Raw genomic sequence first — 23,473 nt, 5'->3', positions numbered from 1 at the left:
TACGATGATCGATCGCTTCATGTCCGTGCAGTGGTCGTGTGCGCCCCTTCTCGATGCCCGTCTCATGGCCGGACTGGTCTCCCTGAACTGACACCTATCTACGCACCCACCCCGCTGAAGACGTGACGTCCAACTACATGATGCGTATGCCTCTTAAAACCTGTTCCGCATACTGTGTACGCGTCCAAGTTCTGTGCTACTCCTCTAAATCTAACCCTTCTAGCCTGTCGCATTATGTCCCGTTTCCGAGTTTTAGACGCTTTTATCCACTTTATACTTCGTGCGACAGCCTGGGCTCGAGATCTAGCGGTTCATCTATGCAGGTGTGCTACCGTAAAGTCTCACATATTTCCACTTAACCTGATAAAACAACGTGGAACAGATTTTGTGTTCCGTCTCGCTACGTGTGCGTTCTTTCATAAGCGTGTATCAGTGCTCTTGCTGACCGTTCTCATAGCCCACGTGGTTTTCCCTATAACAGAGCGGATGAGTTGGCCACAGTGATGTGCGACAAATGGGCCATATCGTATATATCACGAATCTGACCTTTCTGTTGTTTCCCAGGCTACCACAGCCTGCCGTTGGCACGTCAGTATCGGTCTTATCAATTCATGTATATAATCTGACGCTTCGGGAACGTATACCGTATTATTCTTCAGTCCATCAACTCTACATGCTCTCGTAATAGGCATTGACGAATATTTACACAACCCTGAAATTCCAAATCTACACGGAGCGGCTCACGATGCTCTGTCCGTGTCTGAATTTCTCCGAAAATCCATGCATGTACCTGCGAGCCAAATACACGTCCTCCTGAACGAGCAAGCAACCCGGAGCGAAATTCGGAAATACATCGAGGATCTCACCAGCAGCTCCGACATACGCCTGGGAGATCCCATCCTCATCTTCTACGCTGGACATGGCGCGCAGACAAATTCCCCGAATGGATGGCAAGCCGGCGGGGGCTCACACCCGCAAATTCAGATGATTTGTCCACACGATTTCCTTCCCCGACGCAGCGATGTCGATGACGCTCAGGGTATTCCGGATATGACGCTCGCCATACTTCTGAATCATCTTTCCAAGGCAAAAGGCGACAATATTGTGTGTTTCTTTTTCTACCGAATTTCGATTACTTTGGCAAACAATATTTACCTCCATTTTATAGACTGTGATCTTCGACTGCTGCCACTCAGGATCCGGTACCCGAGAAGAAAGCTATGATCCTGAAGTTAATGTGCGTGGTATTGACCTGCCACAGGACTACGTTATTGCGCCCACTGCCGACAACGACCTACTCCGAGAGGAGAACTCGCGGGGCGATAGGGTAATGGCTGGGTATGAGGTGTCAGGGTCGCGCTCCCATGTGCTCTTGGCAGCTTGCAGGGCGGATGAGCGTAGTAGAGAGGACGGAAGTGGCGGGTTATTCACGCGCGCACTCCTTGAGACATTGAATACCGAAGGAACGGACAAAACCACGTATGAAGGCCTCATCGACTGTATACCCGACATCACTGGGTAAGCAGCTATGATGTCATGTCGCACACCACTGGCTAATGTCCATGTTTACACGACTATGTCTGAATTAACAGCCAGAACCCTCAGTGTGAGGGTTTCCATAAGTCAAGAATACTCTTCGATTCCAAAGCTCACAGTTCCCGTCACAAGCTTCTCAAAGTAACGAAGGCGAAGAGTCGGTCTTACATGCTGGAGTGCGGTGAGGCGTTCGGAATCACACTCAATAGCCAATTCGACGTTTACAAGAGCAAAAATCTCGAGTCATTACCCGTTGGAATTCTCACAGCTAGATCGATCTCTGCATTCTCCGCGAGATGCGAAGTCGCTCCGAACGTACCAGATCTACCGCTTTCATCGTCTTGCGCTGCATATGCTCTTCAGACTCGGGCAGACACCATGAGTGGGATCAGGATGTCAATCGCAGACGAGCCGTTATTTCTTGATATTATTACGCTGGTCCGGGACGAGATAAAACACGGCCTTCGCATTCGCCTCGTGGTTGAAGACGCGTCCCCTCTTCCAGATATCGCGTTGGTGACAAACGGTGATAACACAGTCACTTTCGATATCAATGACAAGCTGTGTCGTGATCGGGGAATGACACATATGTACTACCCAGTCCATCTAGATCCGACCACTACCTCTTCAAGGGACTCTTTCACCGAGAAGATCCTCACTATCGTCAGGAGCGCCGCCGATTTCTATTTCCATCTTGGCCGTTACCCCACTTACGATGGCCTCAGACGCAGTGGACTCGTGCGCCTGGAAGCTTACGAGCTTGAGGAAGGATGGGTCGGTAACGATTGGGGCATGGCGGAGAAGGAGCCGCAGAGAAATCTCATTCAGCAAAATGCACTGAGTGTATATGATGAGGACGAGAAGGTTTTCGGATTCAAGGTTGTCAATGATAGCCACGTACCACTCTACGCCGCTCTTTTCTTCTTCGACATGAGCGATCTAAGCATAAGTGAGCTCATCGAAATTCACGGCCATATTTTACTTCTTATTAATCTCAGCTCACGCGGCACTTTGTTACACAGAATCGTACTATGAACCGAGTGCTGCTAGGAGCTCCGGAGCGGAGCATTCCGTCGCAGCCAAAGGAGAACTGACAATAGGTCATGGAGCAGGTGGCGGACAACCACGGCAGTATTACGTGCGCCAGGGCCAGGAAGTCGACGTCGGTTATCTGAAGCTCTTTATCTCAACTAAATGGGTCGACTACTCGCAGATTGCGCAACCTTCGCCATTCCAGGGAGGAAAGCAGCGACGCTTAAAGTCGAGGCCAGCAAAGGGCATGATATGGGATGCAGTTTGCGTGTCCGTTGTGCAATTGAGGGGACGTAATACTTAATGCGACCATACCCTGTACAAATATTGTCTCCATGCTTCGCGCGACGTGATCAGTGCCCACCCTTACTATATTTCTCTCTCTCTAGTCGTCGACAGTGCTCAATCTGCTATGTACTTTCGTAGCAGTACAGGATCCCGGATGAACCAGCGGAGGCGAACAAACCTATGTCTTTTTTGTCTCACGATGGCCTCACCTTGAAATCGGGGGAGGTAGTCCTTCTGCGATATCTGTACACTTGGTATGTAATTATTTATCTGCCGAGTCGTTCCTTGCTCGCTCTCGATTTTACCGTCTTCTCCAATTATGTAAGACCTCAAACTTAGGATATAACTCTTCACAGCGGGAGCTTATCATACGAGATAGATCTATCTGGAAGCTCTCAGTGTTTGCACGCAAACCGCAGTGCACAACATCCGCGATACCGCAGCAACTTCCGGAAATGAGGACGAAAATGGTAAACGGTGGGGCAAGTTGGTACAAGGCTCAAAATATTGTCAACGACACGAGCTGAAATGGCGCCAGCACGTTGTGAAAGACGTCAAGTTATCCATATCGCTAGTACAGTGACAAACCTCGTGAGCTTCCAGCTGCGGGTACGAATATCCCACATGACAACGAGAAAATAGATGCAAGCGGAAGAAAAGGCCACAATTTGACTCTGGTGACAAGGTTTCTGCTCCAGAGCTTGTCTGCGTCGAACCTGGCAAAAAATAGGCGAGCTCTGCAGCGTTCATGGACTCTTTCGTCCATACTTGTCACTTGCTAGGAAAAACAACTGAGGGCCCAGTGCGCCCGTTCATGATCTGCTCAAGTTAGGTTAGTCTAGATCGATCCCTTGCAAAATTAGGAGAATATCGGCACCGCAACCTCTCGGACCGTCACTCACAGACGCCTAGGGAGAAGGTCTGCTTTTCGTAAGGGATTCTCAAATGGAGATATGTTATCTCATGGTATGTTTTCTACATGTGATCACTGCTTCCATACTATTCATGGCTTGAGCATAGATCATGAGATGTTGAAAAAGATTTTACGAGCATCGAGTCCGTCAAAGGGTGGCGAAAGTCTATGATTTTTAAGACTTCATCCACTTCTGTTCTCGATTCAACGCCGTTCTGAGCAGCAACGTGCTATCCAAAATATTCTGATTTGACCTATAATGCTGGTGCTCATACTATTTTCGTCGATTGTACGGTCTGAACACGCCCAGCACACTACATCGAGGAAGACGATATCTCCTTCTGTTGAGAAAGTAATCAACACAAAGTTTGTGTGGTCTCGAGGACTGAGTGTGGTCGCTGCATGGAAGATGAGCGTCGTTTCTGGCCTTCCACTTTCCCATAATTCTAGCTCCAAACGTGGGGAGGGATTGTGAAGACGAACTATTCACACTATCTATGTTCTTCACAAGGTCTCAGGGTACCACATTCCCCGCGCCATTCGGGTCTATTCCTATAATAAGCGCTGATTCATTTCTCTCACTTCTCGTAAATGATACGTTCGTTCCTCCTATGGCTATACTCATGGAAATACACGATCCTTAGAGGCTACTATAATTGTGCTATATACTTCAGGATCGTCGAAGGTTGCAAAATAGTCGCAGACCATCCTTACGTCTTACATTCGCAGCTTTTAGCATCATAGATATCCCCGTGCTTCACAGGGACTGCTTATAAAGTCTCGAGCTTCCTGTTGTCTCACTCCCCTCACCCTAGCGGGACCTGGACTGCGAACACATCATCCTCATGTATATGGCTCAGCGACTACGGGATATTATCCCTGTCTTAAATGCGTCCCAGCCCGAAGTGTGCCGATGCGATGCGGATCCCACTTCCTTGCGTATTAGGTACGCATAATTTAGGCCTTGATATCTTATGTCAGAATGAGCTAACATAATCGTTTTAGCAACGATAAACAAGTGAAATCGAGCTCTGAGATGTGGGCCTTAAACTTTTTTTTTCTCTGAGAGTATAGTATTCATATTATGGCCCCTGAGTCTAGCCCACCTTCACTGGAAAATTTATCTGCAGTCCTCGTTGGGATTCATACATATCAAAACACCAAACAGACCTCCATGTCACCATTGCCCGGTGTATGCGCCGATGTCAAGGCCATTCACGCATTTCTATTGGATAGACACGCTCGTCCAGATCACATCAAAATACTCAGAAACGACGCCGCTACTCGGACGAATATCCTAAAGCTGCTAGAAGATCTTGCCGAGAATTCGACTACAAAGAAGGACGACCCCATCCTCTTCTATTTTGCCGGCCATGGGACGAAGGCGCCGTCAGCAGACGACCCGAAAAAGGACATTGAAGTGCTCTGCCCATACGACTTCATACCGGGTGATAGCAAGGACAAGCTGGTACAGGGAATTGCCGATGTCACTCTTGCCGTATACTTGAACAAGATTTCCGAGGCGAAGGGGAACAATATTGTTGGTAACGTCCATTCAACTTCATTACTAATTGCATCGCTAAAGTATTGCTGTGACTTTTCCCACAAGACCGTTATCCTCGATTGCTGCCACTCTGGCTCGGGCACCCGAGAGCCGGAATATAGAGTGAGAGGCTTCAAACTCCAACCCGGATACCAATGCCGCACTCCAGCCCAAGCAGTTGCTCCAGAGAATTCCCCCATACCCCCTGAGCCGAAGACGCTGAAGAGAAATTATGAAATTTCGGGTTTAGCCTCCCATGTCCTGCTTGCTGCTTGCAGTGCAGAGCAGCCCAGCAATGAAAGCAACGCAGGCGGGTTGTTCACGACAATGCTGATAGATGCACTCCGGGGTGATGGTGCGCATAATTTGACGTATAGGAGACTCGTTGAGGACCTTCCGGAGGTCAAGCAGTATGTATCAAAGGCTACGATCTCGGTGACCGTGCATGGACTGACGACGTCTTCGTGAAATTTAGCCAGCAACCTCAGTGTGAAGGCGTTTACAGAGACAGATACCTCTTCACGTCAATCACTCATACCCCTGAGCACGACTTCCACAAGCTTAAGATGCAGCCGGGAACTTACCGTGTCAAGCTCGACGCCAAGTTCAAGATCGACAAGGGAGATCAATATAACGTCTATACTGCCCAAAATAACAGCGGTCCGCTAGCCTTCGAAGTGTCGGTGAAATCAACATCGGAGTCTACAGCTGAGCTGGTCCCTATCACCGAGAAGACAGCTGATGAAACCTTCAAACCTCCCCAATGTCCTCTCTTCCTGTCATCTTCGAAGAGAACTAGGTAAGATTTCGAATGCTTCGGCAGATTAACTAGCTGATAAGCTTTTTCTCTAATTACCAGATTCGGATATAAACCTCAGGACTCTCCCGTCATTTACCTTCCACTCTGCTCCAGGAACGTGACCTATAAATTGGCTGCAGGCGAAGCGTATGGAATCACCAGTGATTCCAAGTTCAGTGTTCATATCGAGAGAGACGCGGCCTCGTCACTCGGAGAGTTCACCGTCCAGTCAATCACAAACTTCACGGCGGAGATAGTATCCACAGTCGATTTACCGAGCCCCAACGCTTTTCCGTCTACCGCGTATGGGCTGGAGACTCGGACAGGGAAGAACTTGGAGATTGCCATGCCGAAGAACCTGACGTTCATCGCAGATCGCCTCGACGGACGGCTACTCGGAAAACACCAGAATATCCCTTTCACAGTACTCGCCCCAGCACCACCTAGGGTTACGCTGTTGATGAAGGACGAGAACACAGTCGCCTTTGAAGTCAACGATGATATATGTCATCAATTCGGGGTGACACGTCTGTGCGGCTCAGTTGGTTGCAGCAACAAGACAAACCCGAACGAGAGCCAGGATGTCATTACTGTGTTATCAGGCGCCGCCGACTTCTTTCGGCACCTCCATCGCACTCCGAAGGTCAGCCAACTGTGCCTCACGGGGAAAGTCTTCCTCAGATGTTATGCGCTCGAGGAGGGAATGGTAGACGGTGGTTGGGCGATGAAGAAGAAAGACCCCGCGAAGGATCTTATCGAGGGTGACATGATCAAGTTGATGGACGATGGCGAGCACAGGCCCTTAGGATTCGAGATTGTCAATAACACAAGCATGCCCCTTTACGCGGCCTTATTCTATTTTGACATAGGCGCCCTCAGCATAGGTAATGTGCAGTGTTCTCCATCCGACATGACCGACCATGATTTACAGCTCGTTTCTGACTGTCGTTTATCGTGGAACAGTCTCATACTACGAGCCAGGGATCGCCAGGGATGGAAGAGCCGACTTCTCCATAGACGCCCACACGAGCCTCACGATTGGTTATGGGGCTGGCGGGGGCAACCCACGAATGTACCACGTGCGCCAAGGACGGGACGTAGATGTCGGATTTCTGAAGCTTTTCGTCTCGACCCAGTGGGTTGATTATTCGCACATCAAACAGAATTCTCCGTTCGATGGCATTGCTCGGGAGGATGGCAGATATGTGTCAATAAATTCACCCTGGGACTCTACTCGTGTGCCGATTATACAGTGGAGGGAGTGAGCATGTACGAAGGTCAAGGTCGGATTCGTAGGAAGGGCAGACGAAGGTGATGATTTTCAGGATTTGAAATCGCTTCCCGGAGCTGACGTTTTCTTCCCTCAGGATCGTTTTTGGAATACATGACGGATTGAACTGTACGAAGGAGGTTGCCACACAGGAAGAGGTTCCCGAATGTTGTGTCTCTGTACCACCAGACTTCATGAATCAATATACGATCACCGCTCTCGCACCCTATTGGCCCCGCCACACCCAGCGTATGAGCTACCCAAGCAAAGTCTACAGGCAGGAAGAGCCTTGGCAGCACGGTCGGAGATTACCACGCAAGTCAAGCTGGAACCGGAGCAAAGTCGTAGTCCCAATGAGCTCGGGCGATGAGTTCGTTTTAGGAACGCACGGCGCCCATCTAGTGTTTTGCACGGGTCCGGTTACACCCGCGGTTTTGGAGCACGGTGTGTGGCGGGTACGGGTACGGGTCTGAGGTTCTCAGGACCGTTAAATACCGCGAGACCCGCGGTTCTTGCGACGGGTTGGAGTCTTGGTGAGTAGAGATGCTCGAAGGAGCACTATATCCCACTTTTACGACTTGCTGAGCCAATGACTCGGATGAAATTCATTCATCACTTCAGCTCGGGCTCTCGGATGCTCTTGTGTTATGGTACAGTTTGAGCTTAAGCTCGAATTCCAGGCTGTCAGGGCTCGTCTATGGAGATGTGTTATCCCGCGCTCTATCGGTCCCCGAAATAGCGTACGAACCGTCAACGAGAACAACGGCTGTAACTGCCGTTCGGCGTTGTTCCATTGAGTGACGAGTATCACTTGCTATGGGTCGAACCCCTCCGGTGCATGTAAAACACACACATGTTTGACATTGGCACTGTCAGTATTGAACTAGAGTGGGTTGACATGTGGACTTGGCGCGGGGTGGGACGAGGTTCCCATTGAAAAGAGTAACGGGAAGAAGGCCGCGCTCTACAGTGCTCTCCCATGTCTTGGAAAATCGACTCATACTGCCTTTATGGCAGTCAACTTCCTTCAACACCGTACAAAATAACCGCGGTGGCAAGAGGCAAACCCGTGCCACAACGCGGGCTACCCGTACCCGTACCCGTGCGGGTACGGTGTTTGGCGGGTACGGGTACGGGTTCGTCTCTGGCACCCGTGGTTTGACCCGTGCAAAACCCTACCGCGGCGGCCCATCTCTAGATCTAGAGAAGGCCCCTCTTGGATCCGGGAAAATAGGATATAGACTTTGATTGTCGAATGTCCACGAAGTCCGTCAATTTCAGAAGGGAGCACGTAGTGTGAGCCACGACCTTGACCAGATGATTTCTTCTATCGAGTGTGAGGGAGGGAGAAGACGAGACATTTTCCTAGATGGACCAGCCGCGAAAGAAAACTGTCCTAACATTGGGCTGGAGTCTGGGAGGACGAAAGTCCAACTATGACGAACTATTCGAGAACATTATGCATGAAAAACCGAACCTACCAGACTAACCAGACCATGACGACGCCATCCTCGAGCGCGAAGACATTGACGCGTCGAAAAGAGGAGCGATGGAGAGGAGTGCCACGTGCCAAGACGCGTTAGTACGCGCCTCTCAGGGGCAAACTCGAACAAAGCAGTGACCTCATCGCGCGTCATCGCGCTTCCCCGCTCACTCAAAACGCGCCTCACGCCGTCCGCATTTTCTCGCATCTTTTCCACCCACGACGAACACGCACCTCCACCTCGAATTCTTTTCTTGACTTTGACTTTCATCTCATCTACGAACGAACAATAACATCGCCCGATATGTATCGCACCGCAGCATCTTCTACTCTTCGCCCCGTCGTTGCTCGCCGTGTGGCGGTCGCGCCTGTCGTTGCACGACGCACCCTTGCCTCGACTGCCCGCCGTTCCGATATCACTCCCGACCCAACAAAACCCACCACCGAAACACGCACGACCCCACCACCACCCGAATCTAAATCTTCAAACGCACTTCTCTTCACTGGTCTCTTTGCCGCACTCGCAGGTGGTTACTACTACTACTCTACCCTCGAAAATGACCGCCTCGAGAAGGAGAAGCAGGAGTTGTCGAAGCCTGAGTTGCAGAAGACGGTGGAGCAGGGACAAGTGAAGGCGCAGGAGGCTTTGAGTGATGCGCAGAAGAAGTATGAGGAGATCAGGAGGTCGGGCGAGAGTAAGGTCGATAGTGCGAGGGAGAAGGCAGGAAGCACGTACGATGATGGGAAGAGGAAGATCGAGGAGGGATACGAGGTCATTGAGAAGAAGGCTGCGGAGACGAAGGAGTCCGCTGGTGAGTCCTTTGATTCGCTTTTGTCCACGATGTCTGGATGTTCCCTTGCATGCTCTTCATTTGCTAACCCCTATTTCCCTTTCTCCCATCTACAGCTAAGAAAGCCGACCAAGCCAAAAGCTCCTGGTGGTCCTGGTTTGGCTGGGGTAAAGCCAAGTCTCAAGATGCCGTCGATGACATCCAACGACGTGCTGGTGAGGCCGAAGAAGACTTTCGGGCTCGTGTCGAACAGGCTAAGGCCGCTGCCATCGCCAAGGGTGACGAGCTCAAGCAGCGTGCTGGTGAGACGCACGATGACTTTGTGAAGAGATTCGAGTCGGCGAAGGCGAGGGCCGCTGCAAAGGGCGAGGATATTAAGTTGAAGGCGGGTGAGACGGAGGATGAGTTTAGGGCGAGGATTCACAGGGCGGCTTCGAAGCTCTGAGTCCTTTTTGTTTCGCTTTGCCATGATGGATGGTTTGGTTCGTGCTCATTGACTTGTGTGTAAAATGCTATGTACATCTATACATTGTTTCGCATGTTGTACGATGCGAGTGACGTTGTCCATTCGGTGTCCGTGGTACGCTCTGCTGCGTTGGTGTTTGGGAGTGGGTGGGCCACAGTGGCGCCGAACGGAACAGATACCACGTCAATATTTCGCTTTGATTCCGCTAGTCACGGTCGCCTCCTTCGTGTTTCCTCCCTCGTCTGTTTCTATCACCCGCGCTTTATGGTTTCTTATAGGCCCATCTTCGCCACCTTGATGTATACGGGAGTTGCACCGTAGCCGGCAAGTCCAACTGTTCTCCCAGTCAAGCGCTCGAGCTCTGTAATCTTGTCTTTTCTCGTCTGCGATCTTCTCGTTCTTGGGCCGATGTTTGGCACTTGTTTGGCCGATGTTATCGAACCGCGTCGTGTAACTTGATCGTGCACATCTACCACTGGTATGGACTTGGTGGCTTAACTGGTAAGCACATCTGCGGTCATGACGAATACGTAGATGATCCTCGGTTCGAATCCGAGTCGAGCCCTTCCTCGACTTTGATAATTTCATTTTTGGAGATGGGGAGCTGGAACCGACAAGTCTGGATGTTGTAGTACGTTCAAATTTTGGACGTTTGTCAGGTATCGGAACTGTATCTACTTCTGTCACCGCCATTGCCACTGCGACCCCGAAAGCATTCTGCGCCATCGATTGACCCACTATGAGGCTCGGTCGACTCGGCTCAGGTTTTCTCGGCCTTGTCCTCGGCGTGCAGAATGTACATCGACGTATTATATGGATCTCGATGTGCACTATGCGCCTCGTCCATCTGCAGGACTTGATAGCGTAACTGGAATGCGTATCTGACATCTCACGGTGGCAGATAACTTCGGTTCGAATCCGAGTCGAGCCCTTCCACTGAAATTGATCCTCAATTTTTTGGATCGAATAGTCGTCGTCCACTCAGTGTATGAGCCGAATTAACTGACGACGGGAAGTGACCTTCGTTGATTATGATAAGGTCAGCGTACGGTCCCCCGCCACTACGACTTTCAGCACATCAGCCCAGGCCCACTACTACTACAAAGGAAGGCTCGGTCCACTCAGCTCATGCTTTTTCTTTCCTCTCTTTGTGTGGCCTTTGACTCATCGCCCTTAGGACGCCCTTGTCGATCCTTGACGTGTAGTATGCACCTCGACTACTCCCAGGGACCTGATAGTGTAATTGGACAACGCGTCTGATATTACACGATGGCATATGTCTCTCGGTTCGCGTCTGGGTCTAGTCTTTTCTCTGTGAGTAACTCAGCCGACATTCTGCGAGAGGGGGAGCTGGAACCGGTTCGTCTGGATCGTATAGTTGGGATGTCTGCTGGACCCCATCGTGGCTGTCACGGTATATCGATCTCTGCGACTGCCACTTCGACCTCGAAAAAAACCTGAACCATATATGAGATCGCCGCGTCATTAATGTTACACGGATCAGGTTTTTCTTTTTTTTATGTTCGCGACCTCCAACTTCTTGTTCTTAGGTCTTGTCGAACCTCGGCGTCTGACCGCTGGCAGGGACTTGACAGCTGAACTGGAACGCGCCTCAGAGCGATGAGCGCATCCCCAGAATAGGGCGGCGACTTCGTACCCTGACTCTCATCTTCACCTCTTAAATCTCTGCACGTATGTCATGGAGTGCGAGGACAGGCATCGTTGAAACCTGATCCTGGACTTCTGGCTGAGCTGTGCCACATGAGTGGCACCGCGACCACTGGGCCGCGATCCAGCGAACTAAGGCCAAATATGCGCACACAAAAGGCGGTACGTCATCGATCGAGCCTTTCTCTTGCCTCGATCTGTCTGAGTCCTTTTCGTTCGGTGCGTGTCGACTTGGCGGCACCAGCCCAACTATCCTCAGAATAGGTGCATTTCATATAGAACGCAGTCTTTGAGCATTCATGGGCCAAATGATCACCACGGCTTCCTTACACAATCGGGACTTCGTGGCGACCTTGAACGTTGAACTTTGACACGGTCTACTCGCTGGCAGTCTCAGTCGCGTCTCAGCGGGTCTCATGCTAGGCTACCTCAGGCTTCGTCGAAGTATGAATCTCCGTCGCCTTTTATGGCCTGTTACGACTACACCTGAAACAACTGGGACAATACTGCTCAGGTCAGCCATCCTGAGAGATCGACGAGTATTATGTCTCGGACAAGACGCCAATTCGACTTGGCCTACCAGTCTTACGGATGAATTCACTCCTCCGCGAAACATAGCCCAGCACGTAGTATTTAATCCCATGCAGCGCTGCGTTCTCTCCTTCTTCTCTACAGTAACAATCACTTTTATTTTTACCTGCCTTCATAGCTCAATATGCTCTACGCACTCGACACCACCGCTATCACTGGCCTCCCGGCCCCATCCCCGCCTTCGGGCATCGACCAGGTCAACCTTCCATCGTTCTCTGGCGCCGATCTGTGGTCTGCTGTCAAGTCTTGCCTCAGGCCCTCGTCAGCTATCACCACCCTCGGGCTTGGTGCTTGCCTCAGGCCCATGCTTGGACGAGACCTTGAGCCTTCATCCAACAGTTCTGCTCTCGTTGGCGACCAGGACGACGTGCCCGGTACTATTATCAGGATGATCGCTCCAGCGATTGTCCGTTCTCCGGCGAAGAAAACTCAGGTCCTCATTCTTCCTCTGGCTCCTCTCCGACCGAAGGCGTGGACCGCGACCTTCGTCGACCCCGAGGACGCTCCCTCCGACGATACGGACGGCTCCGACTCTGACTCTGACTCTGATGTCGCTACCAATCTCTGGTCGAAATCATCCGCCCACAGCAGCACCACCTCGCTCGGCGACGATCTCGAGTTCGCCCCTTTGAACCTCGTTGTCAAGAAGTCTATCCCCGCTTTCCGTGGCCTGACGGTCGAGAGCGTGAGTCTGTTGGACGTCGCGAACGTCCATGGTGTAGTCGACGATAAGGAGAGGTATGCCTACGCCGTACTTCTTATCCTTTTCTTGCTTTACTGATCGATATCGTTTCTTGTTTAATCTGGGTCGATAATCTCTTGGATCTCCACTGACAGCTCGCCGTTGTCGGAAGCTCCCCTTCACATCTCACACTTCGTCGATACCGAGGATACCCAACCCGCCGCCCCCGATGATATCATCGACGCTCGTGCATCGCTCGTGGATACGTGTATGGTTCGAGTCGCGGAGACAGTGCTCAAGGCTGACGACAACGATGATGAAGACGATGAAGAGGGTGACTGGGATGAGTGGGACCAGTTGATGGCGGAGGTCGCCGTCGACGCTGGGATCCCTAGCGCATGCGACAGGTGCGTCTCTCATTTTGCGCCTTGACTATCGGTTTGCGTGCTGTTGTTAACGTACTATGTTTGTTCAGTTCCTTCGATCTTGAGCAAGCCGCCTCTGGCCTCACTCTTGCCACCGCCACAGACATCCCTGCCGTCTTCGACGTCACCTCAGTCTGGGAGGACTTCGAGATCGCATGCAAGCCACTGGCTTCCACCTCTATCTTCGTCATCGTGCCATCGGGCTCTGAAAACGGCGTCGACGTCATCGACAGCGTCATTGGATGCTCCAGCGACTTCATTCAGGTCGATGAAGGGATTTCGAAGGTTAAGGACGAGGAAGCCGAGGGCCGATCGGCATTGAATGAATTCACCGCCCCGATCGTATCCGGCGAAGAGCGTGCGGAGGGTTCGGATGTCTGCAGGGATTGCAAGGTCTCCGTCGCCAACCATTCGACTGTCTCGACCAACATGCTCGCCGCACTGCGCGTTTCTACATCGTACTACATCCTCGAGAGTAGGCTCAAAGAGGCCGAAGAAAACAAGAAAATCAATACATCTACGCACGAGGTTGCTCTGAACGAGGCCGATAACGATGACGAAGGAGAGGTTGAGTGTATTCTTTTTGAGGAGGATGTAAGTCGATCTCTAGCAGCTGTCATGTGTCGAGTTTCGTGCTCATTCATCGGCGTTGGTCTTGTCATTAATCTAGGTTATCATTTCTTACGAGGAGCCCATCACGGAGCTCGCTCCAAAAGTTGAAGATGAGGACGAGGAAGACGAGTACGCGGTCGAGGAGATGTTGATGGACGATGCTGTACGTCTCTTCTTCCACTCTGACGTTATTTTTGTGTGATAGGCTGATCCTTTTCATCTTAAGTTCGCCGTCGAAGACTCCAACACAATCGAGCTGCCTATCCCTGGTCCCGCCATGGTATCGTCATTCGCCGGCAAGGCTGGAAAGTCCTGTAACGAGGAGTCTGAGGAAGACGACGACGACGACGACGACGACGACCGTGCTCTCCACCATTCCTTCGATACGCACAGCACTTATGCGCCGCACCAAGTCAACAAGGACAGCTGCATCGTAGCTACGAAGACCAACCTCGCGACCAGGGTAGCAAACACCCTCCTCTACTTCGAATACCTTGCCATCCTCACGATCTTCGAGCTACTCTCCCATGTTTGCCTCGCCACATTCACCCTGGCACTGCGAGTCGTCCCAACCATTTCGACGGTAGTGGCCATTATGCGGTCCCTGGTCCAGATCGTCGTTTTCTTGGTGTTTGTCCTCTGGTGCTTGATGCTCGTCGATCCGGGCTCACCGGGTGCGCAGTACGGTGGGCAGAGGGGTTACTTGGTGGCGACATAGGGCGTGGAGGCGCAAGAAGCATGGGTGATTATCTGAATGGTACGCAACATCTGCCTTCGTTGACCGCGAAGAGACTTTTCTGACCTATACTTTCATCTGTAGTGCTCTGACTTATCTGTGGCGACGATGAATTCTTGATTCCTTTCGACAGGATGTTCTGACTCTTGAGGCGACGACTATGAAAACTCGAAAACAACAAAAACATCGTAAAACAACAAAACTATCCGGCTCTGCAATATTTGCGACTCTGTTCTCCGCTACGCCACCTACGGCGCACGTTTTTCGTCCTCGATCCACGCTACTCGTGATCTAATTTTTTCGACTATCGACACACTCTACACAATCTTTCAACTATCGCTACACGCTTTACAATCTTTCAACTATCGCCACACGCTATACGGCGCCCATTTTTCGCCCTCGATTTGCGCTACTCGTGAATTACTCTTTCGACTATCGCCACACGCTATCTTCCTATATTCCGATGGCTTGGACGATATACACTAATGGACTTTGGACATAATCTTCATCTCTCGCCATCGTGGCGATATACCCTAATGAACAAGGACAGTGGATCGGATTTCGACTTCAACCTCTCTTTTGCCTTCCTCGGAGGATTGCGCCATATACCCGTGGACCAGGATACCTGGTTGGACTTCAATGCTTTTGGCTTCCGCACCGCCGGTCGGTCTCTTTCGTTTCGGAGATGCAGTGATGGAGAAGGAAGTGAGAGAAGTACGAGGAGGATCGTGAGTGGGCGGGGAATGACCCGCCCGGTGTTTCGTTTTATCGGCTTCGTACGTGCTCCTCGTGATCTTATTCTCTTTCACCCAGCTAACGTTTTCGCCCTGAAATGTAGCGAGTCGATACCTGGCCCTTCCACCGACCTCGAAACCGCCCTCAGATCAACGCGCTGCCTTAGTTCACCAGCCCTTCATCCCAGTCGCGTTGGCAGGAATATATGGCGGTTTCGAACCTCGTAAGTTTACTTCTTGACTTGTACATTGGAATTCGCACTTACACGTCATTTGGTACTCTTGTCGTAGGGATTCGACAAACCTACGGAATACAGCCAGGAGCAGGAACAGAAGTGGAGATTAGACAAGGGAAAGGAACCATATTTGGGCAGGGAACGACCTGTCCCGCGGTTCTTTTTGACGGACATTGTGAGTTATCAATCGCATTTTCATTCGTCGTCATTCCGTAATCTAATTTACTTTGAAGTCCCGTACATACCGGACGCTCCACACCAACTTCGACGATCGCCTTAGATCAACACGCTGCCTATTTTATCAGCCCTTCATCCCAGTTGTGTTGGCGGGAATTATGGCGATCTCGATCCTTGTAAGTGCAAACCTTCATTTTCACGTGGATTATACGCAGTTAGGCTCACATCTTTCCTTTGCCTATCTTTCAGGGAATTACATGAATACCGGGAGCAATTCAGGGACAGGAAGAGTCGAGGGTGTAGGGAAGGCGTTGGGATGGGTAATGGGGGTGGCTTGTGCATTGTGGTGTCGCAGACTTGTTGCAATACACCGAAGAGCAATGTACAGAGCTAGTAGAGATTCCTGGACTGGTCTATATCACACATACTCTCGCAATATGAAAAGGAAATTGAATGATGAACAATCAAATTGCGTTACATGGAACGAGTTACAAACAACGACAACGAACAAATATTACAAATATACAGAGATGCGAGCCGTCCAGAACGTTAACCCATCTAGTGTGTCGCATTTCGAGCTCTCTCCCTCTGATACGCAATCCTCACCTCTTCATAGGTACGTATCTCCAACTCCCGCTTCCACTTCCCTTCCCTACCCTCCAGCTCATCCCGCTCCTTAGTCTTTCCCGCATTACTCTCGAAGTACATATCAATGGCCCTTCGTCTCGCGTCATCCCAGGCCTCCTTCGGTACACCCGCCGTACCCACCTTGTTGACATCTTTTGCCTTCTTCTCTACCTCAAACCAATCACGAAGACCCACCGCACGCGGCAGCACCCTCCAAACCTTCCTCTGGCCCTGCCTCATTTCGCTCTTGAACTTCTTCCAGCAGCTTGGGCACAGATGCCCCTTGATCAACCCCCTCGCTTCGGCCGTCAAGCCTCCGAGCGAATTGAGTGGGAGACCTTCGCCAAGACCGTAGATATCTTTCTTTTTCACCTCCCACTCACGATGCAGACGGATCAGGAACATAAAACACGAATGTTTTGTCTCGGAGTTCCTCTTCTCATCGCAACTCAATGTCCAGACTCGCCAAGATGTCGCAGCTGTCATACTCTTCTCCGTCCGCTCAACCTCCCTTGACAGCCCTCCTCCGCTGAGTTGACCATTCTGACGGTCCCAAGCATTGCCAACTTTCCCCTCCCGCCTGATTTTCGACAAGAAACCGAAGACGAAGTCGCGCTGAGCATCCTTTAGAGTCTCCCGTCCCTGCAAAAGATCGAGGACTTCCTCCTGCGGGATACGGAACATCTCGTCGTTGGATTCTGGTTCGACCTCGGAGTCGCCGAACTTCCAGTAAGGGTTGGGGTCATCGGTTATCGTAACGTCCTCGAACCCGCCGCCGGTCGTGATCGAATCGATGGATTCTTGGCAGAGGAGGTAACGGACGTATGGCTGAACTGCCCATACTTCGTGCGTTTTGGCGAGATAATGGAGGCGGAACTTGTCGCGGACGGTCAACGACGAATGGATGTTGTTCGTGCCCATGTCGACGGCCCTTCCTTTTCCCTTCGCGGTGGCAGAATCCGTGTAGGCGAACGGAGACATGGACGTCGAGAGATGGGCGTTGGAAGAGGCGAGGCGTTCGCCGAGATGAAGCCAGCCCTCGAAGGATGTGGGTGCGTAGAGGGAGAAGACACAGATCCCGAATTCGCGAAGGCGGACGGAGGAGTATTTACGGGATAGGTTGAGTATGCGTTCGAGTTTCGGAACCGTGCAGTATGAAGTCGGCTTCAGTTCGTTTCTAGAGTAATGCGACGTAGGGGTCGGATCAGGACGACGAAGAAAAAGGCGAGAACGAATGGAGACCGCGACTTACGGACGATAAAAGGACATTAGCATAAATTCGTAATCCTCCACAGTCTCACCGGCCACGCCCTCGTCGTGGATGTAGACTTTCACCCCCGGCAACTCTCTCTGCTCACTCATCATCGTCGCAACTCCATCTTCACCAAACATCTCTCGATACATCCAACTGTGCTCCACAAGAACCTCCGCGTGAACGCGGAAGATCACTGTGCCACAGTGAATGATCACGTCCCCATCTTCCCAGTAGAACGTGTGGTGCTCCAGCGAATCGGCCGCCTTCTTGAGCTCGTCAATAGACTGATATTGGTGGGATTCGAGGTCGTTGTACGATACGGAACCGTTCGTTGGATGACTGGGGCCTTCAATACCCGATGCAGTCGAGGCAAAAGTGGTGTCCGCGTCGAAGGTGGGTGCAGCATACTTAATCGGTGCGGATAGTGGATCGAATCGCGCGTTGTAATCGGCGAAGGTGATTGGGGTGGCGAATAGAGAAGGGTGCGGGCGGACATGGGGGTTGACGGTGGATGGGGCTTCGACAGGTGCCACAGGGGCCGTAGGTACCGCGGGAGCCGGGAGGACCTCGCTATCCGACTCGTAGGAGGCCAAGGAATCAGCTGGAGAAGCAGCACGTACGACAGGAGGAGGCGCGAAAGACGGTGCAGGGGGAGCGTCGATTCTGTGCTCTGGAGGCGAAAGATGGGAGGTAATTTCCCCTGTGAATACTCTACCAACACGCTGTCGCTTGTTGCTGCGCGTCTTAAATCCTCTGAAACCTGGAAAAAATGCATACATCCCGAGATCAGCGTACTGATTCTCAGATCAATATGAGGATATTGAGGTCCCACCAAAGGATTCGTCGCTAGAATCGGAGCTTGGACCGTTTGCACTCTCTCGCGTCAACGCGCTGCTTAAGCCTACCAGTAGCCCTTCGTGTGCTTCGTCTTCCTCCCCTGAGTCGTGTGCGCGCTTGTTGTTCCGACCAGGAATATCAACGAGCTCTCTATCATCGTGCTTCTCCGATTCCGTCCCGACGAGAGGTCGAGAATCGCTCGGCTCTGCGCTCCGCGCGCTTGGGCCGGGTGGCGCTCCCCACCTGGCCTTATATTGCGCAAAGTATTTCAGGGTGGATTCATTTACTAACCAAAAATTGAGTCAGGACCTCTTTCGTTGGGTGCCAATGTGCGTGAAATACTCACTAGGGATGCTGACTGTCGACTGATGTCTACGTTGGGTGGCTGGTTCTTGCACCGTGTCCATGCCTAACGTACCCGAACATACTGGGTCAAATCTAGTTGAGCTCATATGCTAAGTAAAACATGCGTACCTTTAAGGTGACCTCCACCTTCCACAGTACGCTTCGGATCAGACGCTTGTTCACATTCGCCTTCTCCATCTCCAGCATCAGGATTGTGGTCGCTGACGGGTGAAGCCTCTGATGGTTTAGCGATCGTGTGACGACTAGAGTTGGAAGACTGCGCCATAACGTATGCGAATAGTAGATGTAAATGGAGAGTGAATTGCCGATAATCGAGTCTTGTGGACTGATCAAAGGGAAGAGGCAGAGACGGGGCGGACAGCGATGATGGTGGTTCAAGAGAAAGAGTCAATGCTAGCTGTGGGAAGGGCCCTCAGATTTACGTAGCCGGAAGCACTACCCGAAACACGCCACGTTTGCTTTGGCCCCTTCAGCATTCCTGATATGGCAAAACGCGAAGGCAAGACCAAAAAGAGTGCGTTCCATTGTTCTTCGGTCGGGGGCTCTGCGTCACTGGCGGAGATATCCGGAGAGCGACTCTTAGTCAGCGGTTGCAAAGGGTGTCAGTTTTCGGCTGGTTGCCCCGCCGCGAGTTATTCCCAGTCCGGACTTGATCCTGACAGCCTAAATCACCAGAATGCGCATACTTTATCCTGATTAATGGTGCAACTCATCAGCATGCTCGAGTATGTACTCAGAGGTGAGTGTGATTCATAGCACTTCTCCCTCCAGGCTCCGATTTCGGTCTCTACGAGCATTTTCCATTCTCCGAAGTGTGCACGTCGTGTCTGAGGCAAAGCCGTGTTTCTTTGATGTTTCTACACACAGTAACGACTCAGTTACATGAATGGTGACGAAGCATACAAGTCTGTGACGGGCGGATACTATCGCCACGATACACGGGCTCGCTCCATTCATGGTCAATCTGTAAGCGCTAGGTTTCTCAATCTTTCGACATCGTATTCTTGCCAAGAGGTACCTATGTCCAGCACACCCCTGACCAGGCTTGTCAGCTATCTGATATCATGTATGCTTCCCGAGGGTGTCGGCAGGTACGGCGATTCTGTCTATGACCGAGTCTATTATCGTACTCGAGATAACGCTGATGTATACCCCCATGAAATTTTACCTATAGAGGCACAAAATATTTGAGACGCAATACACCAAAAGTTGAAAATAAATTGAGGACGTGCTCCAAGACATGAACCTCGTCATGCGACCGAGCTTGTGAAGAACATCATGCCAGTAAAGAGATTGAGCTCTTGTGGCGCTTGCCATCCGATTTGGTGCACAATTGTCCCGCTTTGCGAACGCACCAATGGTCTATCTCCGTTCGTGACATCCATCTGGTAACATTGCTCCCCGTCCCATCGTTTTCTAAGCCTTACGTGCTTGCTGGTAAGTCGTTGCATCTCACGCATCCGATATAGGACAAGTACTAACCCTAGTTCTCTAAGTGCTCTTCATTATAGTGTAATCTCGCTCACGCATTCAAGGCCTCGATGTGCTCAAATCGGGCAATGGGGCCTCTCCATATCTCCATATGCGGGGGCAAGCTGATGGGTGTGCGAATATCTCTAGAGACGCCTTGTAGTTGTTTTCATCTTCTCTCCCCCTCCATCTTTTGCGCTCTACATCCAGACGACGCGACATGGCGGATTCCAAGGACGATATCGTAGTCAGCGAAGCAGCCGTAGTCGGGGAGGAAAAAGATGAAGTGCAGTTGGCAAGGATGGGATACAAACAGGAGCTCAGGTGAACTCACCTCATCCGTTGCCTTGGCGCCCGTGCTGATTCGATACTGGACTATTAAGACGAGATCTGAGTCTTCTGCAGGTGCGCTACCAATTCGTATTGCGCAGTGTAGCCTAACAAAACATATTCGTCGATGCTGTAGAACTTTGGATTCTCATTCTCTATCATGAGCGTTATCACGGGGATGGCGTCTCTGTTTGCCTACGGCCTGGTGAGCTCTCCTCTGCTCAGGAAATGCCGGCATGCTAATCCAGTCATAGACTACTGGAGGACCTGCTGTCATGGTCTGGGGGTGGCTTATTGTCTGTACGTCGAGACGTGATATCTCCCGGTCACAGCGAAATGTCATTGACGGTTTTGGCAGCATTCTTCACCTTGTCTGTCGGTCTCTCTATGGCCGGTACGTCATGCATCTGTAGGGCTGAAGCGCTGACACCCCAACATTCTGACCTGAATCTGTCCCTAACAGAGATTTGCAGCTCGCATCCCACCAGCGGCGGTCCCTACTACTGGGCTGCCATGCTCTCCCCTCCGAAGTACGCGCCAATTGCGTCGTGGATCTGTGGCTGGTTCAATCTTCTTGGTCAGTTCTCCGGTACCACCGGTATCAAGTAAGTGGTTTCGTTGTTCTATTATCGCCGAGGACTTCATTGTGTTACGAGTTACACTCTCATATGTGACCACAGCTACGCCTGTGCGAACTTTATCTCGACAGTTAGCACTCTAGGGACTGGCTATGCTCCTAGTCCGGGAAGAACACTAGGCATCTATGCTGCTATAACGGTAGCCCAAGGTTCGTCTTGCTTGTCATAATAGTGATTCCCCATTCCATCTGACATTCATGCTTTTTAGGACTTTTCAACACCTTCGGCGTTCGTTTTCTGGGGTATGTCAACAACTTCTCCGTATGGTGGCATGCTCGTCAGTTTTCCACTTTCCCGAATTTCTCGTTTCCGTTCCATCACACCCGTCATACTCACGCTCACCTTTTGGCTTTATTGGTGTGTAATACAGTCGGAACAACTTCCATCGTCATCGCAGTCCTGATCAAGGCCCCCACGCACCAATCCGCAAAATTTGTCTTCGCCACCTTCATCGACGGTACCGGTGTGGACGGCGGAGTTGGATGGTCTCAACGTGCAAGTCCGGCATATGTTGCCGTAATTGGAATCCTTCTAGCGCAGTATACTCTTACAGGGTATGATGCCAGCGCCCATGTTAGTATCCCGTTGAGGCTCTCTGTGGTTAACGAATTGGCCTGCTTACCGATCATGTTTGCAGATGTCAGAAGAGACCCACAATGCTGCTAAGGCCGGCCCAATCGGCATCATAATGGCCCTCAGCGTCTCTGTAACTCTGGTCAGTCCCTGATGTAGTGTCGCAAATGATGTCTGGATTCTAACGCGTTGTCTTTTCCTAGGGCTGGTTCATCATTCTTGGTCTCCTCTTCTCGATACAAGACTATGAAACGACTGTCGCGTCCTCAACTGGTCAACCCATCACCCAAATTTTTCTAGATACTGTTGGAGAGAAGGGGGCCATTGCTTTGATGGTGCGTCTCATGCACTTTTTCTTCTCATAGCTGCGGTGCGAAAACTCAATCTTGACCACTGTCGCCGTCATTGTCGCCATATACTATAGGTCATAATCGTTGTCTGTATGTTCATGTGCGGGTACGTCCGCATCGTTTTCGGTCTCTGGTTCTCTTGCACAATATGCACTCAAGCTCACAAACTTGATATATCATACAGGATATTTGCTATCACTGCCAATTCTCGCATGATGTATGCCTTCGCGCGCGACGGAGGTATGCCTGGAAGCGCTTTCTTCCACCAAGTAGACGACAGGTGGAGATCGCCAATTCGAACTGGTACATCCTCTCTCACTTCGTCTATCGACCATTGTAGTGACATCCCGTTGCCCATCCACAGTATGGCTCGCCTGTACACTTAGCTTTCTACTCGGACTTCCGAGCTTGGGGAGTAGTGTTGCCCTCTCAGCTGCCACGTCCATCTGCACCATTGGGCTTTACATATCATACGGTGAGTCATCCGTCGTCCCTTTTCCTCTCTCTCTACCTCCTTCATGGCATCCAGGGGCTAATCACGATGCATCACACAGGCATTCCCATCGCACTCCGCCTTTTCTACTCGTCCCATTTCCAGCGTGGGCCCTTTCACCTTGGCCCATTCTCCTTACCTTGCGCCGCAGTGGCCGTCATTTGGATATGCTTCATCACCATCGTACTACTTCTTCCCGAACTGAACCCCGTCAACTCGCAAACGCTTAACTACGCTATTGTCGCGGTGGGTATAGTGCTAGTCTATGCATTAGGGTATTGGGTAGTCAGCGCGCGGCGATGGTTTAGGGGACCCGTGAGGCAGGTGGATCAGGTTGAAGGTATGCGTTCTTTAAAGTTGGCAGAATTTGGAAATGTATTCTAACTGGCCACGGTATCTATAGCTGAGTCTAGGGGTGTTGATGATACGAATGGGACGATCACGGTGCGGACGGAGGTCCAGAAAGAAAGGGAGTCGTTACCCTGATTGCGGTAACGTCAAACCTCTCGATACGCGCTGACTGTATATTCATGAGATTCCCGAATTATCTTC

At 51.2% G+C, this 23,473-nt stretch overlaps 6 protein-coding genes and 1 pseudogene across 7 annotated transcripts; 6 read left to right on the top strand and 1 right to left on the bottom strand.

Annotated features, from left to right (window-relative positions):
* Nucleotides 1-780: 780 nt before the first annotated feature.
* STEHIDRAFT_163203 (uncharacterized protein) lies at nucleotides 781-2,872 on the top strand (the record flags this gene model as incomplete). Its single annotated transcript, XM_007310875.1, has 4 exons — nucleotides 781-1,104; nucleotides 1,169-1,518; nucleotides 1,593-2,485; nucleotides 2,559-2,872. 4 exons carry the CDS (start codon nucleotides 781-783, stop codon nucleotides 2,870-2,872), a joined length of 1,881 nt encoding a protein of 626 aa, XP_007310937.1.
* A 2,071-nt stretch (nucleotides 2,873-4,943) lies between these two features.
* Nucleotides 4,944-7,376, top strand: STEHIDRAFT_163202 (uncharacterized protein; the record flags this gene model as incomplete). The annotated part of the gene is made up of 4 exons (XM_007310874.1): nucleotides 4,944-5,722; nucleotides 5,788-6,111; nucleotides 6,172-6,995; nucleotides 7,075-7,376. The coding sequence occupies 4 exons, from the start codon at nucleotides 4,944-4,946 to the stop codon at nucleotides 7,374-7,376; spliced, it is 2,229 nt and encodes a 742-aa protein (XP_007310936.1).
* Nucleotides 7,377-9,093: 1,717 nt separating this feature from the next.
* On the top strand, nucleotides 9,094-10,217 carry STEHIDRAFT_126263 (uncharacterized protein). The gene is made up of 2 exons (XM_007310873.1): nucleotides 9,094-9,676; nucleotides 9,772-10,217. Exons 1-2 carry the CDS (start codon nucleotides 9,169-9,171, stop codon nucleotides 10,098-10,100), a joined length of 837 nt encoding a protein of 278 aa, XP_007310935.1. The 5' UTR covers nucleotides 9,094-9,168; the 3' UTR covers nucleotides 10,101-10,217.
* A 387-nt stretch (nucleotides 10,218-10,604) lies between these two features.
* On the top strand, nucleotides 10,605-10,686 carry STEHIDRAFT_t311 (annotated as a pseudogene). Its single transcript has one exon. The product of its transcript is annotated as a tRNA-OTHER (tRNA).
* Nucleotides 10,687-12,504: 1,818 nt separating this feature from the next.
* STEHIDRAFT_172936 (uncharacterized protein) lies at nucleotides 12,505-16,391 on the top strand (the record flags this gene model as incomplete). The annotated part of the gene is made up of 10 exons (XM_007310872.1): nucleotides 12,505-13,118; nucleotides 13,218-13,469; nucleotides 13,538-14,081; nucleotides 14,158-14,262; nucleotides 14,326-14,856; nucleotides 14,920-15,611; nucleotides 15,674-15,793; nucleotides 15,861-15,980; nucleotides 16,039-16,158; nucleotides 16,232-16,391. The coding sequence occupies 5 exons, from the start codon at nucleotides 12,505-12,507 to the stop codon at nucleotides 14,815-14,817; spliced, it is 2,007 nt and encodes a 668-aa protein (XP_007310934.1). The 3' UTR covers nucleotides 14,818-14,856; nucleotides 14,920-15,611; nucleotides 15,674-15,793; nucleotides 15,861-15,980; nucleotides 16,039-16,158; nucleotides 16,232-16,391.
* A 149-nt stretch (nucleotides 16,392-16,540) lies between these two features.
* STEHIDRAFT_163199 (uncharacterized protein) lies at nucleotides 16,541-19,332 on the bottom strand (the record flags this gene model as incomplete). Its single annotated transcript, XM_007310871.1, has 5 exons — nucleotides 16,541-17,786; nucleotides 17,862-18,624; nucleotides 18,697-18,987; nucleotides 19,048-19,110; nucleotides 19,176-19,332. The coding sequence occupies 5 exons, from the start codon at nucleotides 19,330-19,332 to the stop codon at nucleotides 16,541-16,543; spliced, it is 2,520 nt and encodes an 839-aa protein (XP_007310933.1).
* Nucleotides 19,333-20,757: 1,425 nt separating this feature from the next.
* On the top strand, nucleotides 20,758-23,407 carry STEHIDRAFT_163198 (APC amino acid permease; the record flags this gene model as incomplete). The annotated part of the gene is made up of 16 exons (XM_007310870.1): nucleotides 20,758-20,861; nucleotides 20,921-20,942; nucleotides 21,004-21,072; nucleotides 21,122-21,167; nucleotides 21,226-21,261; nucleotides 21,331-21,472; nucleotides 21,548-21,654; nucleotides 21,714-21,782; nucleotides 21,876-22,078; nucleotides 22,143-22,220; nucleotides 22,282-22,413; nucleotides 22,503-22,534; nucleotides 22,613-22,731; nucleotides 22,793-22,903; nucleotides 22,983-23,261; nucleotides 23,325-23,407. The coding sequence occupies 16 exons, from the start codon at nucleotides 20,758-20,760 to the stop codon at nucleotides 23,405-23,407; spliced, it is 1,632 nt and encodes a 543-aa protein (XP_007310932.1).
* Nucleotides 23,408-23,473: the final 66 nt, after the last annotated feature.

Source organism: Stereum hirsutum (genome assembly GCF_000264905.1).
Source record: "Stereum hirsutum FP-91666 SS1 unplaced genomic scaffold STEHIscaffold_22, whole genome shotgun sequence".
NCBI lineage: Eukaryota > Fungi > Basidiomycota > Agaricomycetes > Russulales > Stereaceae > Stereum > Stereum hirsutum.
The sequence above is the reverse complement of the archived record's forward strand: the minus strand, read 5'-3'. Positions and strand labels throughout refer to the sequence as shown.